We start from the raw sequence: 27,779 nt of genomic DNA on the forward strand, positions 1-27,779 counted from the left end.
ACGAGAACGGTTTCTCAGGAGAACTCGAGCTGCCGGTCGGACAGTCCAGCGACAATAAACAAATCTCCTCGACCCCGGTGGAGGGAGGCAGGGCCCCATTTGACTGCAGGACAACCGAGCTGCTGGATCTTTGACATCGTTCTCCGCGTCTCTCATTCGGTGAATGGCCTGTCATGGTGAGGAGGGTTGACCGCCAATAATTCTCCAGACAGGCTGGCAGCTTGGATTGGCTTTCCGGTTCATGTGTGGGTTAATCGGCGGCATGACAGAAGAACGATGATGGCTGTGAGAACTGAAGGCCAATGAAATGTAGAATTGGGGGTGATCTTCATAAAAGATCGTACACTCCAAGCACACCTCCATGAGGGGTGATTTCCTTCGTGCCTTCGATCGCAGCAATCGTCAGGACCAAAATGCCTCAGGATTATTATCTAGGGAGCTTCCCATCTCTCTTTTTTGTTTTATTCTCTGGATGATGTTGTATTTCTGAGGTGACCCGCTGTCAAGCTAAGAAACCATGCATGATAACACTTGACTAGTTATAATATATTATTTGTAAGGTCAAACATTAATTGCGAATCTAGGTCATTATACTCCACTTAATAAGGTTCACCGAGTGACGAGCAATTCCAGCCGTGGTCGGATCTGAATTCCGGGCCTTACTGATATCGGCAGACGTGGGAAGTCAGTTCTGGCAAAATAGCTGATTGAGTTGTAACTATTTACTATTTTTTCTCAAAGACTCAGACCATAACACTGTCCGGCAGGTGCTCTGTATAGTGGCTTATCAGCTCCTCTTTTAAAAGCTGTGTTTGCTTGAACATGCCGTGAGATAATAAAGATAGGCCGCTGAACACGGCAATATGGAAATAGCTAATATACTACTTGGATGGCGCGGATATTAGGTTAAAGGATAGCTCTAGGTGTATATCCTTATATACAGGTTAAGAGAGTAATGGGAAGAATATCCAGCTACTACTTAACTAGAGTACTGATATTAAGGTAACAACTAAGTTTAGCTATATACTATATTTATTCCTGTAATTGGCGCTATAATTATATAACGAGACTTGCCATTGGATCTTTGTATATTGTAGTGAATAGGATTATATGAGTGCGCAGTCAAGGTTTTAAGCGTCCAACAATATTTTTTGTGTCAGAGCCCTAATGTCGCACACCCGTCCATACGAGGCTCGCCAGGCGAAACCCAGACCAATAAACCCATTCATACGTCACCCCTCGAATCATTTTGTTCATTTTGGTTATCAATAGGATTGGCCATGGGCCTATACGCCTCCTCCTGAATCTCAGCAAGAACCGAATGCGAGGCCTTCCTCGGACCCAACCCATAGAATTCCTGAAAGCTCATGATCAACGGACGCCACTTGTCAGGATCGACTCGATTGGCGTGTCCTTCCATTCGAATGTCTTTATGGATATGGGTGCGCTGAACTTTGACCTCCAATGCTAGCAACGACGATCCATCGGTGTCTTGCATCATTCTATGGACGTTTTTCAGTTCGCCCTCCATTTGGACTGGGCATTCTGCAATGCGAGCAGGTCGGACCAGCTCAGATGGGAAGCGCGTTAAACCGGCATGTCCGAACTTGTCATGGATGTATTTGTACCCGTTTTTGCGTTTGAAGTATAGATACCCTTCACCCGCAGAGGCTGTCGAAACAGCTTTAGTACCGGTTGTTTTGGCAAGGGCGTTGACGGCATCTACCAGGTCGTCGGACGCGAGATTAAGCACGCATTCTTTGGTTCGAAGCAGGTTGACTGTCGTCTGTGAAATTGCACTGAGGCCTAGAAGACATCGGTCTGCGAGCCACCATGCTGAAGACATGGGTGCGATGTTGAATGAGCCGTCTTCGTTTTCGGTGGTGATCAGGACAACGGGCGTGCCCCAGTAGAAGATGGCTGGAGAGATTATCTCGGATGGAAGGACACCTAATGATCCCATTGTGGCCGTTTATATGATGTTTGAATTGGAAGAGAGTAGGTGTAAATTGTACAAGATGTGGCGTCACTTAAAACTATTTGTACAGCCTTTATTGACAAATGTGGACACACTGCTGTTGAAATGGCCAATAACAGGCAGAATATACCAAGCTCATTGGTTATATTGAAAGCAATTCAAGATTCCATAATTTTCGTATTTTACATCCAATATATCGCTATTGCTCTGGAAATGGCCAATCAGGATCAACCACAACCAGATCGCTCTCACCAAATTCTATGCAGTTCAATCTCCGAAATTGAAATGAAAGGTGCATTCCTAGAATAGAACCTTTGCAACATCATTGCTGCTGTTCACCTTGATGTTCTTCATCAACAACACCCAAACAATCGCCAGTCCCATCAACGCCGTCCCAGCAATCATCATATACCGCTGCGTCGACGCATACGCATACTGAATCGCAGTCCGCGTCGCCGACCCAATAGGGTAGCTCAGTTGTACATCGAGGTCCTCATAGATCTCCGACCACGAGTCCCGCGTCTCGGCGGGGAGGTATTCCCTCAGCTTGGCAGGGAGGATATTTGTCCAGATGGCTCCAGAGACACTGCTTCCGACTGCACCGCCGACGTTGCCGAATACACTGAGCAGGGCGAGCATGGAGGCGTATTCTTCGTGGCTGGATGCGGCGAGGACGGCGATCTGCTCGATTAGAATCATGGTGCCGCCGCCGATGGCGAGGAAGATCTGGCACATGCACATGTATCCGACGCTGAAGCCGGGGTTGCGGAAGTAGATCATTAACCCGCTGGCGAGGAGGTACAGGGGTACTGCCCACATGAGGATCCATTTGAAGCGGCCGGTTAGTTTGATCAGGTAGCCGCAGCCGATCAGCCAGATGGGGTCCATGAGGTCGAAGATCGCGCTGATGTATCCGGCTTGGGTGAGGCTGGTGTTGTAGACGACCTGGAGGAAGGAGGTGTAGTAGCTGGCCCAGCAGTAGTAGGAGACTTGGTATGTGATATCGAGCAAGCAGGCGCCGATGACGGTGCGGTTGGCGAGGAGCTTATAGGGGATGAACGGCTTGGTGGCTCCCCATCGCTCGTAGGCACCGAAGGCGAGGAGGACGCAGAAACCGACTACCAGCATGGCAATGATTTTGGCTGATTGCCACTCGCCTTCGGTATTTCCAGCAATGTTGAATGAGGTCAGGAAGAGGATGAGGCCGCCGACCATGAGGAAGATTCCAATCACTGTTGATGTTAGAGAAATCAAGGGGGCGAATCGGACTTGACATACCATCAAATTCAATAACATAAAACCACATGCTCTGCCACCAGGTGCGAGTGCTGCGAGGCTTGTATTGAAGTTTTCCCTCGCTGTCTGCCTTGCGCTTGGCCACCTCCCAAGTGATAAGCAAAGGCAGCGCGACGATCGGGAGGAGAATGCAAGTTGTGCCGTACGCCCAGCGCCAGTTGGACTCGTGGAATCGGTTGGACAGACTTGGGCCTGCGAAGGCCGTGATGATATAGGGCGACGAGGTAAAACCGTAGGCCATTCCTCGGTTGCGCAGGGAGGAGGTATCAGAGGTCATGACGTCCACGCAGAAGATCACACCTGTCAGGCCGACCGTGTAGAAGGCCTATACCTGTTAGATATGGGAAGAAAGCATAAAGCATGGGTAGCATACCTGTGCGGCGCAGTATGTTGCAATGTTGTTGCAGGCTGCCATCATAATCAGGCCCATGATAGCAATCACAATCATGATTATCATTCCCAGCGTTCGATCCCACAGATTCAGCACTTTTGCAATTGGCATCGGACATGCTGCGCCTGCGACACTGGTGATTACGGTGATGACCGAGAGCAGCGAGTGAGACTCGAAGCCGCTGGTGACATACGGCGACAGGTTGGCAGTAAAGTTGTTGTTCAGACCGTTTACCCAGTAGATCATCCACATCCTTTTCTGTTAGCTGTATCAGACAGTACACTTGGTAGATTGACCTACGAGGCATAGTTGATGATCAAGGATTTTTTCGACCACGACTTGGTGACGGCCTCGGCGACTCGCACACCATCCTGCTGGTCCTGGGTCTCTGCCGCGACAGCAGACTCAGTGGGAGTCCCTGGGCCTTTACCGGCGTCGGCTTCATTGGCAGGAGTGCCAGTAGGCTCAGTGGGAGCCTCGGTGGAAGTTGCTTCCTGAGGCGCCATGGTGAGAGGATGTCGATCCGAAAACTCAGCCTTGGGAAAAACGCCGTGCCTTATATGAGAGAAACGCCTGCTGCAGACTGCAGTGCAGAGTCTGTCCGCTAGCCCCTTGCCAGCCGGGCGCAACTGCAGTGGGTACACGCTGCCAATTGGGCCTATAGATGGCTGTAATGGCGTGCTAAATTTGCTAAACCTGCTATAAAATGCGCGGCGCAGAAACGAAAGAAGGGCCGGCATCAGATAAGATAATTCCCATCGGTGCCAGGGCCAGCTCCACAAAATGGCCCCGATACAGGCTGTTATTGGGATGGTATTGGGCCAAGACTTGCTTGTCTCACACCGGTGGGCTCGTCAGTGGGCCCGAACCCACCACGCCCGGACAACTTGCTGGTTTGGTGCAGGCAGCCTTTTTCTGGTTGGTTTTCTGTTGGTGACAGGGAAATTTCTCGGGTTTGTGTAGCCGAGTCTGCATCTGGCATCCCGCGCATCCCGCGACGAAGCTTCGTCATGCTTCGATTTAGATCATCTAATCTGATTGATCATGGCTGTCACAGCGTGGCATCTCGCTAACCACCCTTGGAAATCCTGTCCGAGCCGAACTGATCTGCGGACACTCCGGTCTTGTACAACACAATTGCAACAATAAAATTAAGAGCACTGGCAGAAAAGTATAGAAATAAATACCTGCTTAGTTTTATTACTACTAAGTAATAGCTGCTTGTCCTAAGCATTATAAACACACACAAGCCTTGCCCAGGGTGTTATGTATAATTATATGAGATCTGCATAACTAGATACTGTCAAGCCTAGAGGAAAAAATGAGTAAGGAATATTATATATATTTGAACTCCCTCTTCCTTATTTTGATCTAAGTTAATTATATTATTAGATATACTTGCCCCCCTAGACCTTTATTAAGTAGATCCCCCTCTGTCCAAAACTTTAGGGTCTAGTATTTATAACAGGGTATATAGCCTGCTATTTATTTACAAACTGTGTCCAGTCTAATTAACTGCAGTCTCAAACCTGCTCATCTTCCGTAATTTAGGGCCAGTCATGAAGAAAAGCCAAGGAACTGGTAGGAGCGCGACAGAAATGAAACCGAGGAGACTCGAAGCCCGCCCATTGCCGAGCTTGGTGTACACTAAAGAGAACGAAAAAGAACGAAATTAGTTGAGAACCAGGAAATAGCCGTTGAATACTGACTCTGGATCGTGAAGAGAGGAAATGCGGCCGCAAGAGTATAGCGGGCCAAACTATTTGCACTCATGGCACTGGCAACGGTTGACCCGGCGTAGGTGTCAACAATATACTGCGTAGTGCTAACAAAGACACATAGATTCCCCCATGCGAATACCATAATAGCTACCACTGGACTGGCCCAGTGTATACTCGCACGGGAGGTCCATCCAAACCAGAATAGTCCGATCGGGAGACCGATACTCCCAATCATGGCGGGAAAGAGGCGATACTCTGGTGGGATATGGCCACCAGGGAATTTGGCAGTCTGAGGTCGATAAAGGAGTATGTCGCAAATAAGCACCGTCAGAGCTCCCAGTAGGCATCCGACTACTATGGAAAGAAACACAAGACCGGTCGTCTCAATCCCAAAGCCGTATACCCCGTGGAAGACGAGTGGGAGAGCGGCAAAAAACGAAAAGAGTGTCGCGAACTCACAAGCCACATAGAGACATATCAAAGCAACTATTGGCTCGCTCAGCAGCATTTGGATAGGACGGAAGAGGGCAATCGTCACGAAGAGCCGAAGTTTGGTGGCCAGGGGCGGTGATGCGGATAGAGGCCAGCCGGCTTTTGTGGCGACGCGGCGTTTAATGGCTGGATGGAACGTCTCCTTCGCGAAAAGAGATATAAGAATCGTGAAAGCGCCGAAGAAAATCAGCGTCCACTGAGTCCACCGCCAGCCTTTGCGGTTCACAATAAAGCTGCCAACAACCGGTCTGAGGATCTAATCAGCAAGGAATCGCCGAGAGACGATGAGGTTGCTCAACGTACCCGAGGCCAGGTCCCAGGAAAGGAGTGAGAATGAACATCGTCGATGGAAGGGCACGTTTCACGGGCTTGAAGGTTTCGTTGATCGTGCCGCCAGCAATGGCCAGCGACGGCGCGAAGCAGAACCCTGCCAGGAAGCGCAGAACACAAACAGCAGCAAAGCTGTGGCTGAATCCAACTCCCAATGTGAAGAGGCTTCCGAGAACGACAGTGCCCAGGTATACAGGATACCTCCCGACTGTTTCAGATAAAGGTCCCCCGACAACGGGGCCGAGTCCCAGTGCAAGGACGTAAAGCGAGAGGGGCAGTATAGCGACTGTGCTGCCCACTCCAAACTCTTCCATGAACTGGCTGTGGGCCGGGGATAGAATTGACACTCCTACAGAGCTATTGGTCCAGTTAGCCTGACGTTGTTGGAGCATGTCAGAAAGCATTTGCATGTCTCTTACGTTGTGAAAGCAGCAGATGAGATCAATGAAACCTGTAAAATCTTTGATTGTGTGGACCAGTTGTACGGATTCTCGGGACTATTCTCCCAGTTCTCCTCGATTGACTTTTGCATTATCTCGTCGTCTCCAGCCTCGATATTAGGTGCCCCGGTGGTGGGCGACGCACCACCCCCCTCACTCTGCTGGTTTGTTGATTGCGAAGTTCTGATGGTCACCATAGTACCTAGAGTATCCTCCCAGGAGCGAGTATATATGGACAGCAAATCTGCTTAGCGACGGTAGACACGAGTTGCTAATTGAGCAAGTCTTTCAGTCAACATGCCTGGGAGGGGTGGTTTTATGGTGCAGGCTCTCGCAATATCGCCATTTGCTTAATGCCGAGCTGATAAATAATCCCAAATGCATTCAATACTGTGCGATGGACGTCGAAACTCCATTGGAGATTCGGCATTTTGTCCCTTTTCCACCTCGCCATCGACCAAGACTGGTACCGGGGGTTAATTACTTTCTGAGCACTGCGATTACCGAACAGATATATTTCTTTGGCAGAGGAAGTGCTTGGGCCGCGGTAACAGACCGGGTAATAAATGATTATTCAACAAGAACCCAGCGTGTCCAAACAAATTGACTGCAACAGATGACAAATACAATCCAGTGTAATTATACCGTATTGTTCACGATGACGGTGATTTTCTGATTATTCAACAGTCCAGCTGATGATGGATAACCATCCACTACTCCGTCCTTGCTTATGCCATATCTGATTATCCCTTCTATCGAATCTGAACAGTTTCTTCGTGTGACATTCTATGTTCGAAGCCTTTGCACCACTCAGAAGCAATGCCAGAATCCAAATATGGGACGTCCGGGAGCCGCAAACGAGGACGTCCACGGAGAGTCATAGATGACGAGCAAGTCCCAGAGGTGGGCATCTTATGAGGGAACTGCAAATAAGCACAAACTTACCGTATCCAGCGACGTCGGAAGCAGGTTCGCGTCGCACAGCAAGCCTTTCGCGCACGGAAAGAGACTACAATCAATAATCTGCAAACCCGTGTACATGTGTTGGAGGCGGGCATCGAGGAGCTCAGCCAGTCATTCCTCCTGTTCAGTGATATCTTGCTGCAGGATGGAGTAATCAGAAACCATCCGCATCTCGCGCCGTCGCTTCATAAGATCACTAAACAGTATGTGTCGCTTGCGGCACATGGATGTGACGATGCCGATCTACCTGCCTTGGACGAGATTTCTACAGATACCGACGACAACGGAGGTGCTATGACAAATATTAACTTAGGATTTGATCCCGGTGCTGCGAGCATATATCCTCCATCGTTTAACGAGGACTCGATTGAGTCTCTATTGTCACTGACTCAATGGCCCGAGACACAACTGCCTGCTACACCACCTTATCAAGAACAATCGATGCTTCCCTTTGGACTCATTCTGCCAAATAGGTCCCCTACAATCGATGCTCCAGTCCCGACGGTACCGAGTCCTCTGGCAACAATACTGCCTAGCGGTCTTGCAAGGAAAGGGCACTGGACCCTTTCACATCGGATTGTGCGAGAATGCTGCGCATGCGTATATCGTCTGCTGGTGAACACGCCGAATGACGTTACAGAGATCCAGAGGCTGTTTGGGCATCAGCTTACAAGTGCTGAGTGCAATCGCCTAATCTCTGCGTTCTACCGCCTCATGCAGGATGAGGTCGGAGACTTGGTCGAGCTCAGAACTCAAGTTCTCGATCCGCTGCGGTCGACCGTAGGTGCCTGGTCTCCGGACCAAATTCAAAAGTACTACAGGGCACGGCAACTCATGAGTGAGTTTGGCCCTGATGAGTGGCTGGATGCGAGTGGAGTGCAGAAGCTTTTACAACAAAAGGGGATTAGCATCTTAGAGAGTCACTCTCCGCATTCTAGTCTGCGCGTTGATGCTCCTTTAAGCATTGATATGACGGCGTTCATAAGGTGTAAGTATCCAGTGATTATGTTTATTTTTTGTTTGCTCATACGGTGACAGGCCTCTCTCTGTGTGGTGTATGTGCCAATTCTGGGCCGGTGTTTCGAAAGCGAGATGTCGAGAACGCCTTACGACTTGCCAGTTCCAGTGGGGTCTGGCCATTTGAAACTCAATACTATGTACCCTGAATACACGAATCACATTGAAATTGAGGGCGACATAATGGAGGGAATTCAATAGTTACTTAGCTAATAGCTGTGGGAGTTCGGAGTAACTATCAAAAAGAGGTTGAGTCATCAATTCGGTGAGGATGACTGAACAGAAGCCATTTTAATTCCTCATCGATATATCGAGTGCCTTTAATAGGAGACCCAAGGTGTCCTCTACCGGGGTTCGATCGGGGATGATTATTCGATCTATCCCGATGGACTGCGTTGGCCATCAGTGGTACACAATTTGTCATCAATCATTCTGTCATCGTACCAAATTAACATGAGCTGTATATGCATGCCTATAAAACCACGGCCATGATCCTGCTGACAGTTAGATCCGGACCACTCGGCACGTCCATTTTAATGCATAGCAACACTATGACGACCGTTCGAGTTGCTCTCACCCAGCATGAACCATGCTGGTTCGACATCCAAGGCACTGTTGACAAGACGGTTAAGCTGATTCATGAAGCTGCTGCCAACGGTGCACGGCTGATCTCCTTTCCGGAATGTTGGGTACCTGGATATCCCGTGTGGGTTTGGTGAGTAACGACCTCGTGGAAGCCAGCAAGGCTCGCTCAAGAGAAGTAATGCCAATAGTATTACAGGAAATACCCTAGCCGGCCTGACCTCTTTGTGAAATACTTTCGAAATTCACTGGCCAGGGACTCCCCTGAGATGCATCGAATCTGCGCGGCCGCGAGGGAAAGCAACATCGTCGTTGTCCTCGCGTACTCTGAGCGGGCTGACGACTCCCTGTATATGAGCCAAAGCGTTATCGATGCTACCGGCGAAGTCCTGCTCAGTCGGAGGAAGATCAAGCCCACTCATATGGAGCGGACCATTTTTGGTGATGCTGCCGGGGGCGATGACACTCTCTTCAATGTTGCCGAGACCGCAGTGGGCCGCGTGTCCGCGCTTCTTTGCTGGGTATGTCACCTTTTTTACAGAGAAAGAGCGTTTACTACCGTGGGAGATGGGTGCACTGCATACATACCCTTGGACTAGGATTCGGGCGTGAGCTGACGACGCGGCCTCCAGGAACATTTACAGCCATTGTTGAAATACCACACTTTATCTCAACGCCCCCAGATCCACGTTGGAGGATGGCCCCCTCTTGGCCCTGGAGACACGCCCGGTGCGACGGCTTCGATCCTCAAAGATGGTTCGTTGATATCCCACACCTGGTCGACCGAGGCATTCAGGTCTAAACAGCAACTTACATTGTGTAGGAGCAAGGGCTTTGACACGTGTGTTTGGCATGGAATCACAGGCTTTCGGTCTTCACAACAGCACCGTTATCTCCACCGCGGGCGTGGAAGCTAATGAAGCGCAAGGCGCCAGACTGATGTCAACGCCCGGAGGCGGCACATCGATTGTGTACGGGCCAGATGGGAAGACCCTGACCGAGGATTTGCCCGAGACAGAAGAAGGGATGGTCTACTGTGATCTGAATATGGATACGTGTGTCGTGGCAAAATCATTCATTGATTGCATTGGACAGTATTCCAGGCCAGACATTCTGTCTTTATCTGTGGACCAGAGACCACGCCGGCACGTCCACTACGCCATTGACAGCAGTGGGTCTCTGGCACCGAGATCGAGTAAGGGCTCGTCTGGGCAATGAAAATTATGAAGCTCCACTGTCGAGTCATGCATTTCCTGCATCGTCGAATTCGAGAAGTGTTTTGAGGATTAATATAGGGTACTGCCTCGCTACGGTGTATAATTTCAGTTATTATTACTAGGAAGCATTGACAATCATGTCTGCCATCTCTACCAACCCAGGCGCAATAACATCCATCTCCGTATCAAAAATCTCCAGGCAAGGCTCCTGCTCGTAGACCGTGCAGTAAGCGCCCCTGAATCCCACCTTCACAGCAGCAGACACATCCCACATATGCGCCGCAGCAAACCACTTCACATCAGTCGCTGCAAACTGCTCCAGTACAGGCCTGTACGCTGCCAGGGCCGGTTTCGCCAGGCCCTTGCTGTCGCAGCTGATCACATTCTCCAGCGGCATATCCACACCTCCTTGCTCGAAGTACCCGCGCACTCGCGCCGTGTCGCCTGTCGTCAGGCACCAGATCGTAAATCCGCCTTCGCGTAGTCGGGAAAAGCATTCTTTAATTCCAGGCCGAAGCCCCAGACTCCAGTACCCTTGGATACACTGGTCGCGTTCTTCGTCTGTGGCCAGTTCTCGCGGGTTCTGGATCCCGGCCATCCATAGTGTTCTGTAGAACACTGCCTCGAGAATTTGTTTGTATGGTCGGTATCGCTCGGATATTGACAGGAAGGTAAACTCCAGCTCGGCCGCTGTCATCCAGCTGTATCCGAAGAACTGGGGCGTGATGGAGTGCGCGCGCAGACGGTCTCCCAGGACGCGATCGATGGCGTCGAAATAGGCATCGAATGAGACGCAGGTGCCGACTACGTCGAAGACGACATGCTTGGAGGTCATTGTAAAGTGGAAAGGCGAAGGTCAGCTCTGGCTGTGTGAATGCAGCGTGGGAGGGTGTTGGACCATACGGACTACCGGTATATCTTCTATATCTTGCCCGGTCGCACGTTATCAGATCAGCAAAAACACGACCCCAAGATCAGATATTCAGCAGATAATGGCAGACAGACAGATAGTGCCCAGAACAACCCCTCTCCAACTTCATATTGCCACACCGGACGTCGCGTTGGAGACCGCTCCACCGGGCCTTACCTGACCGGGGCTTAGCTGTTAAGCCCCGGTTTGACTCCAGAACTGTTGCTGTCCCAGTGAGATAAGTCGGTCTGGACTTGGCATGACAAAGTCCCAGAGAATCAGACGAGAAACGCGTCTGCATTCCGTGCGCCGAGCCGTATAAAGCTCCAAAGTGCCGACGTACGCGTGCGACGATGTCTCAGACGCTTCTTCAATTGAACATTGTCGCAGCATCCAATACTAAAGATGCCATCCAAGCCGTTCCCCGTGCCAAACAGTATCACGCCTTTCTGGCGGAGCGAGCCAGATAGCCTGGATAACCATCGCTCTACTGAGACCCTGCCCGAGACGAGCGACATCGTTATAGTGGGCGCAGGATACGCTGGGGCATCAACAGCCTACCATCTGCTCGAGCAAGCTGATCCGTCTTCAAAACCATCAATAGTGATTCTAGAAGCACGCCAGGTCTGTTCCGGGGCGACGGGTCGGAATGGTGCGTATCCTGAACTCGACGCGGATTGCCCACTGACTCCGCGCAGGGGGCCATTTGAAACCAGACGTCTATAACTTCGTCGGCACGGTCGCTGAGAAGTATGGAATTGACGCTGCAATTGAACTCGCTGCCTTTGAGACTGAACAGCTCGCTGCTGTAGAGGAGTTGGTTGAACGGGAAAATATTGCGTGCGATCTGCAGGTGTCTCAGGCGCACGATGTACAGCTCGACGAGAAGCATGATTTGAAGCTCAAGAAGGCGTACGATGCGCTTATTGCTGCTGGGTCAGCACCTACGAAGACCGCCGTGCATACCACTGGGGAGGAGGCTGAGAGGGTGAGTTGAATATCACATTACTGCTGGTGCAGGGCTCATACATTTCAGGTCTCCGGTGTAAAAGGCGCCAAGGGCTGTTTTAGCTATCGCGCAGGCCGTTTATGGCCGTATAAACTCATTGTTGGCCTTCTGAAGACAGTAATTGCGAGAGGCGCCAATTTACAAGCCAATACCCCTGTTGATAGTATATCCGAGTCGCCAGACGCACAAGGGCGATGGACAGTGAACACTGCCCGAGGCTCGATAAAAGCGAAGCACCTCGTGTTCTCGTCCAACGCGTATACCGGCGCCATTGGCCCTGAGTATGAAGGAAAGATTGTTCCTGTGCGAGGCATCTGCAGTCGAACGGTGGTGCCCAACCCGCCCAACCCACCTCTTCCTACCCTTGATTCCTCGTATACCGTTCGGCTGAAGGAAGGAATCTACGAGTATATCATTGCGCGGCCAGATGGGAGTATTGTTATTGGTGGTGCAAGATCTGTATATGCCCACGATTTGAACAACTGGTACAACAACACAGATGATTCGCGTCTCATCGAGGTTGCTGAACATCATTTCGACGGCTACATGCAGCGGTATTTCCATGGATGGGAGAATACAGGGGCATATACAGATCGGGTTTGGACAGGCAGTACGTATCCTAACTGGTATTGACAATGGAGGCTAACTGGTGATAGTAATGGGATACACTATAGACTCCCTTCCACACGTCGGACGGGTGCCTGCAAAGCCAGGGCAGTTTGTTGTCGCTGGATTTAACGGCCATGGAATGCCGCAGGTCTTTCTATCAGCGAAAGGAGTCGCGCAGATGATTCTGACCGGAGTCGAGTTTGAACAGACCGGCGTTCCGAGAATATTCAAAACAACGCAGGAGCGCCTGAACAGCTCGGAGAACACAATTCTGAGTGCATCCTACGTGGCTGAGACGGCAAAGTCGGTTGTAGTTGATTCTCAACATTAGTATTAGATATTGTATATTTAATATACCTTTCCCTACTTCACAAAGGCTGGCTGTGCATGTATACCCTTCTATATAGCCCCGTCAGTTTATTATTTATTAATTATCCCACTGAGAAGTGAGGACCCTGCAAGAAGACTCAGCTATAGGCATCCGGTGGAGTTTAAAAAAGCCCTAGACAGTACCCCTCACTTTGTGCGCCAGATGCACATATCGCCGTCTCTCCTTCTGCTTAAACCAGTCGGATGACCGTTGTTATCTCGATCCTGAGACTATAATCTGGTCCGGTTAATCCCCGGTCTGTGAGGAGATACTTTGCAGAGAGGCCAATGAGACACGACATAATCATTATCTCCTCCCGTCACGATAGAAGATAGGCATATGCATCTCACCTCATAACCGTTATTCTTTAAATATCGGTCAATTGTCATGCCATAAGGGTCCCCATCATCGCACCATTTCTACATTAGCTCACAAATCATGGCAGACGAGAAGGACATCACAACTGTGGCTTCCAATAACCAGGGCTCCGATGTGGAGCCCGGCCAGGTGGATTCGCTCGGCCATGAAGACTACGGCTGGAATCGAGGCCTCTCGCCTCGCGCAGTCATCATGCTGTCCCTTGGTGGCGGTATTGGACTTGGACTCTGGATAGGGACTGGGAGTGCGTTATCGAGTGGTGAGTGTTACATACACGATTATAACGGCGGTCTCTAATAAAGTGACAGCGGGACCCGCTGGTTGTGCGATTGGATATGCCTTGGTCGCGTAAGTTGGACACCTTTTGACTACTGATACCGGATGCTAACATGCTTTCAGTCTCGCTATCTATATTGAGTTCCTCTCAATCGGAGAGATGACCTGCTACAAGCCCATAAACGGGGGCTATATCCGCCAGTGCATGGAGTACGTCGACAAAGGAGCTGCCTTTGCCATGGGCATGAATCTCTGGTTCTCATGGACCATTACAGTGTCAGCAGAGATCATTGCATCTATCAGCGTGCTGCAGTACTGGGAGGGACCTAGGAACTTTCCCACCGCTGCGTATATTACCATCTTTGCCGTTGTTACTGCAATACCCAACCTCTTTGCAGTTAGAAAGTACGGCAATGTCGAGATTGTGATGAGTGGCTTGAAGGTATTCTCTATTCTATCTTCTATGTGCTTCCTGTTCATCATGGCATCTGGTGGTTTGCCTTCGTCGAATGGACCCCTGGTCTTTCACTACTGGAAGACCCCGGGAGCATTCAACAACGGAATGAAGGGGATTTGTCAAGCGCTTCTACAGGCTGCCTTCAGTTGTCCATCTGGTATGTCTTCTCTGTTGTATTATTTGGAACTTTCTAACCATGCATAGCTGGCTGGGTGGCCATAACAGCCGGCGAGATGAAGGACCCTCGAAGAACCGTGAAGCGATCAGTCAACCCACTCTTCTGGCGCATGTTTCTGTTCTACATTATCAACATTTGGATAGTTGGCATGTGCATTCCGTACAACCATCCTGACCTCAATGCATCCGGGACACTGTCGAGCCCATTTATCCTTGCTATCCGTGACGGTGGTTCGCCCACCTTTGCGCATATCATCAACGGGCTCGTCTTCGTCACAGTGCTCTCCTGTGGAATTACCTCGTATTATGTCGCTAGTCGCTGTCTATCACATATGTCCGAGCTGCATATCATCCATCCGTACTTTGGAGCCAAAGACTCGGCTGGCCGTCCATGGCTGGCTCTCGCTCTGAGCGGTCTCCTCGGTGGAGGACTCACATATCTGAATTTGAACAGCACGTCGGCCCAGGTGTACACTTGGTTTTCCAACTTGGTATGTCACTAGATATGTTGAGATGACCAGGCTAATACAGCTGCAGGTTGGCATCTCTTCCTTCTGTAACTGGTTTCTCATATACGTCTCCCATATCCGATTCCGACAGGGTCTGAAAGCGCAGGGAATCGACAATAAGGCCCTTCCATTTCGTGATCGCTGGGCGCCATACTCACAATATCTTGGGATGGTTCTGATCACACTGTTCCTGGCAGCACAGCTGTACTTTGCCATCTTTCCATTCACCGGCAAGCCGAGTGCTGAGAACTTCTTTGCTACCTATATCACTGTGCCGCTATTTGTGCTAGATTATATCTTGTACAAGGTATCGACTTCCCTGTTTTCTTTTCCACTCTTTATACGATGGTAGAGTCGGCTAACAGACCCAGTACTGGTTCAAGACAAAGCTCATCGGTCCGACGGAAATGGATTTCAGTGCAGCGGAATATTTCGACAGGATCGACGAGGCAGAGAAGGAACAGGAGAGACTCAATCCAAGCCCCCAGAAATCAATTCTAGATCGGATTTGGGCATTCAGAACTGCAATAATCTAGTGACTAAGGAGTTGTCTGTATTGCAGAGAGCCTACTCTGTCTAATATTTACTAAAGCCTTACTATGGAGATGTCTGGGTTTCCCGCCCTTCCTGCCGTCGCAATCCAGCGAGGCTGGACTACATTCATATATATTAAGAACAATAGGCCGGACTCATACCAAAGTACTGTTGCACTGCATTCTTAGGCGTTTATAGGCTGTTGACCTGCATTGGCCGGATTATCCGTTGTCCAATGCCCATCGAAGGGTTAGATAACAAAGCGTCTTACCAGATATGACGAGTCTGTTCAGGCGCCCTGGACCTTGGTAGGCCCCCAGCCACATCCGGACATCCTCACCCCCCCCCCCCAAAGTACCCGGCCGTCATAGCTACTACTTATGCAGAAGACCCCTCCCGGGCTCTTTCTAAGCTCGTGTCAGCTTTACCCTTTTTCTCAGCCCCAATGTACGCCCTCCAACGATTACTGTACGGATTCCCCGAGCCGGCTCCGCACAAACGCACCAAGCCCGTCGAGGTGCTTTGCTTAGGCTTACCACGGACCGGAACGGAGTCCTTAAGCGTAGCCTTGCGACAACTGGGCCTGCAAACATATCATGGCTGGGACTTGGTCTTCGAGCCAGATGGCAGCAAGCTGCAACTGTGCAATGAGCTAGTGCGGCGGAAATACAACGGTGCCCGCGATGGCGATGTGCACATTTCTCGCACGGAGTTCGACGTTCTCGTCGGTGATAGCCAGGCAGTGGTTGACTCGTTGTGTGCGTTCTTTGCCCCCGAGCTGCTCGCTGCTTACCCAGACGCCAAAGTGGTTCTCAACGTGCGACCCGATACAAACGCCTGGTACCGCAGCATAAACAACACCATTGTCGATGAAGTGGATCGCTCGTGGGTTATATGGGGGATGCAGTGGTTCTCCGCAGAGTTCCATTGGCTGTACAGTCTTTACTTGAGAAATGGATATCCAGGCATCTTTCACAGCGACACCACCAAAGAGGGTATCCAGCGAAACGCAAAGTGGGTCTATCGCGACCACTGCAACATGGTTCGCGGTATGGTGCCCAGGGAGAATTTGCTTGAGTGGTCTGTCGGCGATGGCTGGGAGCCGCTTTGCAAGGTATGATGTGGAAGAATCTCGATTTGCCTGAGGACTGTAGCTCATGACAGAAATAGTTCCTCGACAGGCCTGTTCCCGACGAGCCCTTCCCGAGGACTAACAATCCGGGCGATTACGCTGATCATGCAAACGAACTTCTCAGAAAGCGCTCCTTTCAATGTCTGCGCAACCTGACTCTCACCGTCGTGACTCTAGGCGGGATTACCACTGCTGTTGTGATGTGGTGGCAGGGACAGATACAGATTACGAGGCTGAGCGATCTCAGGCGATTCGCTCAAACGACATAGAATCACTGCATGAATCGGGTGGAGTTGATAGATATCGATTTGACCCACGCTTTCCAGACCACACCACACCAGTAATTCTAGTTCAAGGCACGGGATTAAGGAGTTGGGGCCACTCATGTAATTGGTGAATGGCAGTGCACACTACTGCTACAGCCCAAGTACTGGATATACTACACACTGCCTAGATTAATCCAGGAACTGCCCCTGCGGAACGTAGGACCAGTTCGAAAAGTAGGCTGGACTGAAGCCATTTCCTCCATTTCTTGTAGCATAAACGCCTAGAAATGTACCTAGTGGCGAGTTAGCAACGTCCAAGGACATAGGGATACGACATACCGGTAAACCCGGAGCTGACATCGGAGTTTGGATAATATGCAAGAGTCTGCAGTTGGGACATTGCGTTTGCTGGTCCGGCAGAGAATGAATAATGAGTCCAGTTGAATGCCTTGATCTCCAGATGTAGAGTCTCGCCAGCCCACGCCTCCGGTAGGATTGTCCGATGGCTAGGAAGGTCGGATTCTGACACGCCTCGAACGCGCAGGTATAACTCATTGGGCGTCAGTAAAGCCAATCCCATGTCGATGTGACGGTCTTGTTGCAGGAAAACTGTCACGCCGGCTTCTTCGCCAATAGTACTCGGGGAGTAATCCAAATCAACGCTATAGGTGAACAAAGTGTGCTCTTGCCTCCTGCCCACGAAGGAATGCCCTTGCTTGGGGGCAGACTCTCCATCATATCCGGTTAGGTTTTCTAACGAGGGCTTCACCTGCAGTGTGAATGGGCTTTCCGGAGGAGATACCGCGAAGGCTTCGGGATGGGGATATCTCCAGTAGGTGAAATGTGGTGGCAATGATGAGCCCGGCCCGAAGTCCACGTCATCCCCTTCGGAGATCCAGGCGCTAAATATGTTCATCAGTAATAGCCAATTCAGATAGTTCTTGGTGTAGCAAACCCGTCTCCCTTGATATCAGCCGGATCCGGTCTCGGCCATCCCTCCATAAACCCTTCCACTATGTCGAATATCGGCCATTCCCCCTGATTCCATGTTACCGGAGTAAGAACTGACTCGCGTCCCATGGGATGAGAGGCGAGCGAAGGGTCTTCTCTTGTTGATAAGGCGACCGCCCACCTGCAACGCACATTAACTACTGATCAGGCTGTCCTGTATCGGGGATTCCATACCAGTTATCTGCTGCATCCTGAAACAGGTCTGCATGACCAACGGTCTGGACTATTGAACGTGTAAGCATTGCATAGTCTGTGAAAGGGGCCACCTACAAAGCCTTGTCGTGTTTGCTGCTGTCAGGAAAGGGTTGCCCGGGCTGGCATCATAAGGGCCCCATATACTCTCTGACGATCGGGCCATTGTTACCATGTGGTCCTCACCGGTTCCGCCTGCTGTACAATTAGATCCATTCAGATCCCTTCTGTGTAGGACACCCACCCTCTGCAATCAAGAGATAGTACATATCGTCCTTGCGATAGATATGGGGGGCTTCGGGCGCCTAACATTCATGAGTAGAGTGAAATTAAGTTGGACCTCGTTCATACCATTCCCCCGGTTCCAGTCCAGAGTGTCTCCCAATCGCCAGTTTTTCCTGTCTCAAGGTTTATCTTGGCCATCTGGATGGCTGGGCTGTGATGAATCCAGTTAGGCCTCGAGCTGGAGAGCCTGGAATTGGGACTACTCACTATACTTTGTAGGCATGGGACCCAACCATATAAACTTGTCCATCGCTGTCCCAGAATGGCGACGTGTCGTACCCATTGAAATCGAAATGCACTGCATCCGACCATGATGTCTCATCGTAAGGATGCTCCCCCTTGAATATGATCTGGCGAATATCAGTAAGGTTTCTTGAGGCCCTTGGTTTACGCAGGCGTACATTGTCCCATCTTGAGGAGTCGTTTGCAGCGAAATCATCAAACACCAACGTGGTAACTACCCAGAATATTCCATTCTCGTATCGCAAGGTCGGTGCCCAGAGTCCTCTGTTTGGTTATTCTGTTAATACTCGATCTTCTTCGCAAAGGTGTAGTGTCCTTGTCGTACCCCGTTGCACTATCGACATTTGCGAGATCTGGAAGCTGACCCGGTCGATTAAGCACATTTCCAACGAGCTTCCAATTCTGCAGGTCCTTGCTTGCGTGGATTGGAATGCCAGGAAAGGCTTGGAAGCTGGATGTCGCACAGAAGAAGGTATCGTCCCATTCCGGGACAAAGATGCAGCTGGGGTCTGGATGAAAGCCTGGCAATATGGGATTTGTAAATGTGGAGTTCTCTGGGGATTTAAAGGCAGCAGCCTTCACTGCTATGGGCAGAAGTAGGGCTGAGATGAACGGCAACATGGCTGCTCAATTATGCAGAACATCACTGAGCGAGGGTTGGCTTGTTTAAATGGAGGCTGTGCTTCTTGATCGTCGAACAATATTGACTATCAGACAATTGACCCCACTGAATGCTTTCTTGGCTTGTAATTTCTCCGTCAATAACATCAGCCTGTAACAGGCTTATTAGCCTAATCTTATGAGGAAAATTAGGGCAGAAATGTTCGGGTTTCTGTCCGATACCTGTCATCTCTTCCAACCCATTTTATAAGACAACAGAGCTATTGAGATTACAAGAAATATATCTTCTGTATAATTTTCCTCCGTGGATGTTCAATTCTTGGATAAAAAATATAGAACGATTGTTACGTTATTATATGCTGAGCTATTTGGACTAATTTTCAGAACTACTCCACACGATTGTATATTTACAAGTTTACCTCTATTAGTATCATACTGAAATCTCTTAAAAACATGAACAAGTCCGCCCTAATTTGCGTACCCCACAGGAAGACTTTGCCTGCGGCAATGCTAACTACCTCTCGTGTGACGGCTTAGATGTGTCCTGAAGAACGTTCTGCAGACTGACCTGCGGCTCCAGCCCAAAGTCCGCTATTCTTTGCACGAGATACATGATATCCTCCCCAATCTCAGTGGCCCGGTCGTAGTTGAACACATCCTGGTCGTACATGACCGTCAGCCGGTGCTGGCCCTCATGTGCCCTGGCGACCTCAACAACCAGCCCGTACGGCTGAAACATGCGGACCTGAGACTTGGCCATGACCAGCCACCGAAGATGGTCGCTCTGGACGGTGCTCGGCTCGAAGGGCTGGAACAGGAACAGCGACTTGTTCCCGGCTTCATGGCGTGAAATGCCCGCCGCCGAGTAGATCTCGTCTAACCCTATGTTACCGCTCTCCGTTACCGCCCAGAACATGTCCTGTGTCTCTTGTAGGTAGTCGCCCAGTGTAGTCGAGGGATCTACACGGCTGCGCACTGGTAGGAAGTTGGCAAGTGTACCGTTGACGCTCTGGGGGTCGATCGTGCCCAGGTCGACGTTGCGTCCGCTGAGCAGGTAGTCAAAGCTCACATCCTGCCCGCCAGTGGCTTGGCTGAGCCATAGTTGGTATGCGGCCTGGAAGACAATGGGGATGGTGACACCTGTTGCGCGGGCTATAGTGTCCAAGTCCGTCGTGATCAGTTTCTTGACAGAGGCTGTGATCCGCGGCCGTTCGCAGTCTGGGAAGCGGTGGCGTTTGCCAGCCAGTGTCTTTCTCCAAAACTCTCTCGTCGTCTCGCGGTCCGACTGATACACGCTGAAAGCAAAGTCACGGAACTGGCCGTGCTCTGGGACCTGCGCTCCCCGGCAGAGGGCAGAGAAATGGTCGTCGAAGATGCGGAGCAGGGTTCCATCGTACGCGGCGTGATCCATTTTGATCACGATATCACAGGTCTGGTCTGGGTATGTCAGAATCGCATACTTGATAAATGGTTTTCCGAATGCGAATCTCTGTTCCCAGAAATGTTCGAGGAATTTCTCTCGTTCCTTGTCATCTCCGCAGGACGCGACGACGATGTCAGGAGAGGTCTGCTTGAGCACGACCCCATACCATTCGACATTGGAGACTCGGAGCCACGATGTACGGAGGATATCATCCACTTCCGTCATCTTTGTTGTGGCTTCAATCCATTTCGCTTGGTCGAAATCAACCGGCATCCGGCGGACTGCCATGAGCACCCACATTTGCTCTGGTCGGTGGCCCTGCTCGAGAAACTCGACTTGACCGGGGGGTGCAGGATATACTAGTATGATATTAGTGATATATTCTTGTACCTTGCACATAACACCATTTGTTACTCACCATAGTCGACGTCCTCGAAGTGCAGTCCACCCTCCTGCTGCACAGCCTGGGTCACCGACAAGGGGGTCTCAAACGCCCGCACTGCAGTAGTATCTGGCGAGTCCGCCCTCTGCATAGTGACAGCCATTGCCTCCAATATCGGGGCTTTCAAGATATTCTTCACGCTGAGGGTGTAGCCCGCGCCGCGAGCCAGACTGGCGAGACTAATGGCCGCGATCGAGTCACCACCGAGGGCCAGGAAATTCGCCTTTTTACCTATATTCTCGGGGGCCACGGCAAGCACCTTGGACCATAGTTCCTCCAGCGCAATCTCTGCGTCGGTCTCGACGGGAGTAACCTCGTGCCTGGTTGCTTCATAGTCGGTGCTGTATTGTTTTATCTGCAGGGCGTCCATTTGTTCCACACGTGCTTTTAGGGCTTTCCGGTCCGTTTTCCGCGACGGCAACTTGGGGAAATCCCCCAGGGGGAACGCGTATTTGGGGATCATATAGGAAGGCAACGTTGTCAGCTGGTCCCGGAGATCATGGATACACCCGCGGAATTGGGCAGCATCTTCGATGTCGCTGGACTGGGACGACTGGAAGATGCAAAAAGCCCCCAGCTGCGGCTTCCCATTAACCTGCACTGGAATGACTACCGTGGTCTCCACCAGTCCTGTCTGCAGAATGGCTTGCTCGACTTCTCCCAATTCGATTCGGTGGCCGTGGATCTTGACCTGATTGTCCTTGCGGCCAAGACACTCGATTTCACCCCCTGGGAGCCAACGTGCCAGGTCTCCGGTGCGATACATCCGCTCCACTGTAAAGTCTAAGCATTAGCGTGATATGAAAATATATATGCAGAAAGTCCGTACCTTGCAACAGTTCGTTGCGTACAAAAACAGAATCAGTAAGCTCATCTCGAGCCAGGTATCCGTCTGTGACTTGTGGGCCTGCAATGCACAACTCCCCCGGAGCGCCATACGGCACCAGGTCAAGCCCATCCGGTTGTAGTATAAGTGCCATGACCGTTGGAAACGGCGCACCTATGTTATTTGGTCGTTCCGCGGTGGTGACAGCCTTGGTCGACACTACCATTGAAGTCTCGGTAGGCCCGTAAACATTCAGGATCCGGGAATAAGGGAGCCACTTCTCAATGACGGCTTTTGTCAGGGGCTCGCCTCCCACGATCAGAGTCTCCAGTCCAGGGACGTCCTCGGGATTCAGCAGCTGGGCCACCGTCGGAGTGAGGATTGACTGTCGCGCTGCCATCGCCTGGATAGCATCCGGTAGGTCGGACTGCAGCGTGTCTGTTGGCCCCATGCACAGCGTCCCTGAAGTGCTGAGAGTGTTGAAAAAATCTTGCACAGATGCATCGAACACGTAGTTGGCGAACTGCAGGGTCCGCCATTCCCCGTGGAGGCGACCCTCGACATGGGCCATGCTCACAACGGCTGCTGCCGCGGCTCGATGGGGGACCTTGACGCCTTTCGGCATCCCCGTGCTACCGGACGTGTAGATCAGGTATGCCAGGGAGTCGGGGGAGACGTTGACGGTGGGGGTATCGGAGGGCAAGTCGGCCAGCTGTGCCTCGTCGACATACAGCCGTGGGATGTCTACACCAATCGTCGCAGAGTGCTGGGCCTCGGTGATGACTATTCGGGCCTGGGTCTCGTTGATGATAAAGTCATTACGATCGGACGGGTTGTCAGGACTCAGGGGCACATACGCCGCGCCGGCCTTCATCACAGCGAGCAGAGCGACCACGGTGTTGATGGACTTGTCCAACACCAAGGGGACGATATCACCCACCGATACATTGAAGCCCTGGACGAGGGCATGGGCCATCTGGTTGGCCATTTGGTCAAACTGCGCATATGTAACTCGTTTCTCCCCGTTCCAGTCGATGGCAATGGCGTCCGGAGATTGCACAGCGTGTCTCTCAAAGGCAGCATGCAACAGCTCTGGTTTCGGGACATGCAGGTTCTTGCGATTCGATAACTCGTTGGACAGGAAGTCTCGTTCACTGTCGCCCATCACAGCGACTGTCTCGACAGCTTGGTCAGGACGTTCCACAATGGCCTCGATGGTACGACAGAATGATTCCAGGACGAACTGCGCGTGTCGCTCGTGCATCTTCCCCGTCACCATCACACTGATCTGGCCATCGACATCCGTGATTTCGAGAGTGGTGAATTCCGACTGCCACACCGGCCGTGTGCCAACAGGTCGGAAAAGCTGTTCGGTGTCGACCTTGTGCTCATCGGGAGATATGAGGATGTTGACCATAGTGTCCATGCAGCCTGGTCGCAGCTGTGCGGCGGCGAGGGCGTTTCTCATGCCATGGGGACTGTATCGGAAGATTTGCAGCAGTCCGTGGCCGGCCCTGCGCATCAGCTCGAGCAGCGAGTCCTCTGGTCTGACGGATATGCGTTGCGGCGCCAGCGTGAGTGTCGGTCCATCGAGCCGGTCCACATCCAGCACAGCTGTCTCGCGACCAGATAGTGTCGTCGCAAACAGCACATCCTGGCTCCCTGTCCGTTTGGCAAGAACCAGGGCCCATGCTGTATAGACTGCCACAGCGGCCGAGATGCCATGGGGTTGCAATGCCTTGCGCAGATCGAGCGGCAGGGTCTGCCAGACGGTGGTGGTCTGCTCCACAGGAACGAGGTTGAGCTGGGTAGGTTCAACGTTATGCAGATAGCCCTTCCAGAAGCGGTCATTTTCGTCCCTGTCCAGCCTTTCTAGATGTTTGACAAAACGTTTGAACGGGGGTCTGGGAAGCAAACTCATCCCGCGGTAGACGGCAGCGACGTCGTTGTATAAGAAACGATGCGACCAGAAGTCAAACAGCGCATGGTGCATGGTGACGACCAGGAATTGGTCGGAGAGGAGAGCAATGCGGACCATGGGCCCAGATATTGAGAGCCTCTGCTTCTTGTCCGCGGCAAGATACGCATCAAGATCCTGCTCCAGCTCGATCCAGGGCAGGGTCAAGCCCGCGCGCAGAAGCTGCATAAACCCACGTTTGTGCGGTATAAAGGATGTCCGCAGAATATCACTCGTAGCAAAAACAGACTCGAAACTTGTGCGCAGCTGTTTCTTGTCCAGCGCAGACACATCCCACACCCGCTGATAGGCATAATGGTCGTCGTCCAGCTGCAGCGACGTTGCCAGGATGCTTTCCTGCAGCGGCGTGGCTGGGTAAGCGTCCATAACACTGCTATCGTTGTCCAGGTCGTGGGCCTCGTCGGCAATTAGTGAGAACGGTTCTGGATCATCGTCGTTTACCTGACCATCCTGACGATCCGCGATGGCAGCTGCCTTCTCTAAAGAAGTGTCGTCGAGCAGAGTTGTCAGCTCAAGGACCAGGGAGCATTTACGCAACTCCGCAAGGGCCTTGATGGCGTCCACCGAGCTTCCTCCTAGTCTCACGAATGAATGAGTCCGTCCGATGGTCGACAAGGGAACCTCCAGTACTTGAGACCATACGCCAGCGATCTTGGCCTCGACGTCGTCCAGGGGGCTGCTGTCTGATCCCGGGTCAGTCGAGCTCATTTGTGCTAGGCCTGCGATGCCCAGTTGTTCAGCCATTCTTTCTATTTGTTTGATGTCCGTCTTGCCATTACTCGTCACGGGTAGCATCTCCAGCTGCATCCAAAACGAGGGCACCATGTAGCTCGGGAGTGCCTTCGAGCCATGCTGCCGAAGCGATGGGAGGGCAGCAGACCACAGAGATCCAGGTTTCACAACAATAGCGGATACCAGGCGCAATCCTCCAGCGTGGGTCAGTGTGACTGTCGCGCAGGTGGCGACATCCTGGTGCTGGACGAGGATGGAATCGATCTCTGCTGGGTTCACCTTCTGGCCGTTGATCTTAACCTGGAAGTCGATGCGGCCGATAATCTCAAACGACCCATCGGCCAGGGCCCGGGCCACATCCCCCGTACGGTAAAGCCTTCCACTGCCGAAAGGGTTCGGGATGAAGACCCTGTCCGTCTGCTCAATGTCCTTGAGATAGCCCGAAGCGAGTTGTGGCCCGGCCAGGCAGAGCTCGCCCATCACCCCAATGGGAGCTAGGTCGGTCGTGCCAGGCTGCAGCACATACGCTTGCGTTGTATCCAACGGGCGTCCTAAATCCCTTGGGTTATCTCCGGCTGTCAGCACGTTGCTGAAGTTCAGCTGCGTGCATTCGCTGAGGCCGTACGTATTGCGCAAATGCACCTTGTCGGCCCACGCGTCGACCAGTTCATGGGGTATCTTTTCCCCAACCAGGGTGATCTGCTTCACATCTGGAATCTGCACCGGCTCGAGGATGGATAGGGCAGATGGTGTAATCCCAAGCGCGTCCACTCGCATCTGCTTTAATACAGTTGCAAGTGAAGTCATGAGCTTCAGTTTACTGCAAAGGAGCAGCGTGCCGCCGTGAACCAAAGTAGACAGCATGGTTCGTTGGGCCGCAGAGAAAGTAGGGCTATAAAATAGAAGCCAGCGTTGAAGGCCATTCAGGGAATGATACTGCATCCCCGTCGCTGCAGCGCCGTGGGATATAACCACGCCTTTCGGGGCCCCGGTCGACCCAGATGTGTAGATAACGTAGCAACGCTCCTCTGGCTGCAGGTCCAGAGCAAGCCTCGATCCATCCAGGCTCGTGGAGTTGTAAAGACTGTCCTCGATAGGCTGGGCGTTCTCTAAACTACCACAGTAGGCACGGTTGGCCAGAACAAGTGCCGCGTCACAGCTCTCAACGATCTGGCGATTACGGTCCACTGAACCATCGGGATCAAGAACTGTGTATGCAGCCCCGGCCTTTAGAATTCCCAGCAACGTCACTATGAGGGCTACTGAGCGATCAATGCACACAGCAATGATTTCACCGCGTACCGGCCCAAGCAGTCGAGCCAGCTGGTTGGCCTGGGCGTCCAACTCACCAAATGTGACTGCTCTTTCGTCCTCGAACTGCACTGCATCGGAGTCCGGTACTCGTGCAGCCTGTTCTTCAAACAGCTCGACAATGGTAGAGTACGGTCGATGCCCCGTTCGGGCTGTCTGCATTGTCCCACGGATGAGGCACATCTTCTCCTCCTCAGAGGCCAATTCGATGTGGCCGACAAGGGAGTGAGGTAGATAGAACTTTCGGACGGCGCTGGATACGGCATGCGCAAAGTGCTGTAGCAGAACTTCGGCGTCGAGCGTGGGGATCTCACTGCTGTAACAGCAGGTTATCTGGACTGGGCTAGTCCCTGTGATGAATACCGCCATAGGGAATCCCATGAGCTGCCCAGCGTTTGTAGGACCGTTCAGGCCCGGCGAGTAGGTGATGACAGTAGCGACAGGCTTGGGCAGATATCGGGCGATGTCCTTATAACCAAGGTATGCGTGAGAGGAAGCGGAAGAATGATAATCACATAACTTGGTGAACAGCATGTTGAACGTTTCTTGTGGTTCCACTGAGACTCGCACTGGATACGTCTGGTCGAGGAATCCAACGCAGGAGTCCACGCCAGGGAAACTGGCATCTCGGCGAACTCCAGCGAAAACGACATCGCGAGAACCAGCGTGGTAGTGGAGCACTGTTGCCCACAAGGCTTCGAAAAGGAGCAGGCGGGACCACCCACATTCCCTTTCCAATCGCGCTAGTCCTGTAGCACAGCTCTCGCCCAAGGTCATCGAGATAGTAGCCCGCCGGCCGCCATCTTTAGGTGGGTAGGCAGTAGAATGCGCACCAGCAGGGATATCGTTCAGGGTCTCGCTCCAGAACGTGCGGCTGGCACCGTCATCCTTGGACTCTAGGTGCTGTTTGAAGTAGCATGTAAGAGGAGTACGCTCTGGTAGCGGTAGTCCGCAGTAGAGCAGAGCGAAGTCGCGTTTGATAACGCTGAGCGAGCTGCTATCTACCATAGCACGGTGGACATGAAGCGTCACCCGATGGAGTGGTGATAAGGGATACCGATACACTGTCAATCGTGCCTGGCCCTCAGTAAGCGTTGTATCTCCTCCTGGAGTCGAGGGAGCGGATGATTGGGGAGTCCAGGTGGGATCCTCTATCGCTTCGACTTGGGACCCTCGGAGACGGACGCGCTGGTAGATGTTCCCCGACTTTGTATCGACATAGAACACAGTTCGAAGGCACGCATCTATTGGGCTCAGTTAGCTGTCTCGTCCAAGTCTATTGGAGTAACAGGGCGAGATGGCAGAGGCGTCGCATACGATGGGAAGTAAGAGCTTTCCAGGTCCACTGGATCTGGTCGAGAGTGGGCGGAGGGCTCCGTGGAAGGAACAGGCTAATTTGACACCATTGCAGCGTATCGTCCTGGACGATCTGGCCTTGGGATCGAGTAGCAGGGATCTCAGTCTCGATCCCATCAGTGGCGGAGATTGCGTATTGGAAATAGTTGTCGTGCGGTTCATGGAGGAATTCCCCATGCCCAAATGGATCCGTCGACCAAAGGTCTATATTTCGATGCTCTATAGCAGCCATTGTATTTGACCTCGAGGTATGCAGACGGCAGAGAGGAAAACTGAAAAGAAGAAACAAGGATATCAACAGTGAA

The 27,779-nt window shown here is 51.8% G+C and overlaps 11 protein-coding genes across 11 annotated transcripts; 5 read left to right on the forward strand and 6 right to left on the reverse strand.

Annotated features, from left to right (window-relative positions):
- Nucleotides 1-1,225: 1,225 nt before the first annotated feature.
- Nucleotides 1,226-1,963, reverse strand: APUU_41667A (flavin reductase family protein; the record flags this gene model as incomplete). Its single annotated transcript, XM_041704876.1, has 1 exon — nt 1,226-1,963. The coding sequence occupies one exon, from the start codon at nt 1,961-1,963 to the stop codon at nt 1,226-1,228; it is 738 nt and encodes a 245-aa protein (XP_041557417.1).
- Nucleotides 1,964-2,278: 315 nt separating this feature from the next.
- Nucleotides 2,279-4,171, reverse strand: APUU_41668A (uncharacterized protein; the record flags this gene model as incomplete). Its single annotated transcript, XM_041704877.1, has 4 exons — nt 2,279-3,210; nt 3,257-3,599; nt 3,648-3,918; nt 3,966-4,171. The coding sequence occupies 4 exons, from the start codon at nt 4,169-4,171 to the stop codon at nt 2,279-2,281; spliced, it is 1,752 nt and encodes a 583-aa protein (XP_041557418.1).
- A 1,001-nt stretch (nt 4,172-5,172) lies between these two features.
- APUU_41669A (MFS transporter) lies at nt 5,173-6,845 on the reverse strand (the record flags this gene model as incomplete). Its single annotated transcript, XM_041704878.1, has 4 exons — nt 5,173-5,312; nt 5,375-6,126; nt 6,182-6,565; nt 6,628-6,845. The coding sequence occupies 4 exons, from the start codon at nt 6,843-6,845 to the stop codon at nt 5,173-5,175; spliced, it is 1,494 nt and encodes a 497-aa protein (XP_041557419.1).
- A 622-nt stretch (nt 6,846-7,467) lies between these two features.
- On the forward strand, nt 7,468-8,777 carry APUU_41670S (bZIP transcription factor; the record flags this gene model as incomplete). The annotated part of the gene is made up of 3 exons (XM_041704879.1): nt 7,468-7,551; nt 7,603-8,599; nt 8,650-8,777. The coding sequence occupies 3 exons, from the start codon at nt 7,468-7,470 to the stop codon at nt 8,775-8,777; spliced, it is 1,209 nt and encodes a 402-aa protein (XP_041557420.1).
- A 402-nt stretch (nt 8,778-9,179) lies between these two features.
- On the forward strand, nt 9,180-10,428 carry APUU_41671S (carbon-nitrogen hydrolase family protein; the record flags this gene model as incomplete). The annotated part of the gene is made up of 4 exons (XM_041704880.1): nt 9,180-9,343; nt 9,410-9,731; nt 9,843-9,966; nt 10,034-10,428. The coding sequence occupies 4 exons, from the start codon at nt 9,180-9,182 to the stop codon at nt 10,426-10,428; spliced, it is 1,005 nt and encodes a 334-aa protein (XP_041557421.1).
- A 117-nt stretch (nt 10,429-10,545) lies between these two features.
- APUU_41672A (putative 2-haloalkanoic acid dehalogenase) lies at nt 10,546-11,262 on the reverse strand (the record flags this gene model as incomplete). The annotated part of the gene is made up of 1 exon (XM_041704881.1): nt 10,546-11,262. The coding sequence occupies one exon, from the start codon at nt 11,260-11,262 to the stop codon at nt 10,546-10,548; it is 717 nt and encodes a 238-aa protein (XP_041557422.1).
- Nucleotides 11,263-11,742: 480 nt separating this feature from the next.
- APUU_41673S (NAD(P)/FAD-dependent oxidoreductase) lies at nt 11,743-13,286 on the forward strand (the record flags this gene model as incomplete). The annotated part of the gene is made up of 4 exons (XM_041704882.1): nt 11,743-11,989; nt 12,036-12,325; nt 12,374-12,956; nt 13,003-13,286. 4 exons carry the CDS (start codon nt 11,743-11,745, stop codon nt 13,284-13,286), a joined length of 1,404 nt encoding a protein of 467 aa, XP_041557423.1.
- A 477-nt stretch (nt 13,287-13,763) lies between these two features.
- APUU_41674S (uncharacterized protein) lies at nt 13,764-15,658 on the forward strand (the record flags this gene model as incomplete). Its single annotated transcript, XM_041704883.1, has 6 exons — nt 13,764-13,962; nt 14,012-14,051; nt 14,103-14,593; nt 14,641-15,104; nt 15,151-15,429; nt 15,494-15,658. 6 exons carry the CDS (start codon nt 13,764-13,766, stop codon nt 15,656-15,658), a joined length of 1,638 nt encoding a protein of 545 aa, XP_041557424.1.
- A 443-nt stretch (nt 15,659-16,101) lies between these two features.
- Nucleotides 16,102-17,057, forward strand: APUU_41675S (sulfotransferase family protein; the record flags this gene model as incomplete). The annotated part of the gene is made up of 2 exons (XM_041704884.1): nt 16,102-16,770; nt 16,827-17,057. The coding sequence occupies 2 exons, from the start codon at nt 16,102-16,104 to the stop codon at nt 17,055-17,057; spliced, it is 900 nt and encodes a 299-aa protein (XP_041557425.1).
- Nucleotides 17,058-17,243: 186 nt separating this feature from the next.
- APUU_41676A (glycoside hydrolase family 43 protein) lies at nt 17,244-19,406 on the reverse strand (the record flags this gene model as incomplete). The annotated part of the gene is made up of 10 exons (XM_041704886.1): nt 17,244-17,347; nt 17,394-17,956; nt 18,010-18,186; nt 18,240-18,288; nt 18,336-18,455; nt 18,502-18,562; nt 18,609-18,693; nt 18,750-18,892; nt 18,944-19,049; nt 19,111-19,406. 10 exons carry the CDS (start codon nt 19,404-19,406, stop codon nt 17,244-17,246), a joined length of 1,704 nt encoding a protein of 567 aa, XP_041557426.1.
- A 514-nt stretch (nt 19,407-19,920) lies between these two features.
- On the reverse strand, nt 19,921-27,706 carry sidE (nonribosomal peptide synthase SidE; the record flags this gene model as incomplete). Its single annotated transcript, XM_041704887.1, has 4 exons — nt 19,921-21,188; nt 21,248-22,045; nt 22,101-27,362; nt 27,436-27,706. The coding sequence occupies 4 exons, from the start codon at nt 27,704-27,706 to the stop codon at nt 19,921-19,923; spliced, it is 7,599 nt and encodes a 2,532-aa protein (XP_041557427.1).
- Between the last annotated feature and the right edge of the window lie 73 nt (nt 27,707-27,779).

The sequence above is a fragment of the Aspergillus puulaauensis genome, chromosome 4 (assembly GCF_016861865.1).
Source record: "Aspergillus puulaauensis MK2 DNA, chromosome 4, nearly complete sequence".
Classification (NCBI taxonomy): domain Eukaryota; kingdom Fungi; phylum Ascomycota; class Eurotiomycetes; order Eurotiales; family Aspergillaceae; genus Aspergillus; species Aspergillus puulaauensis.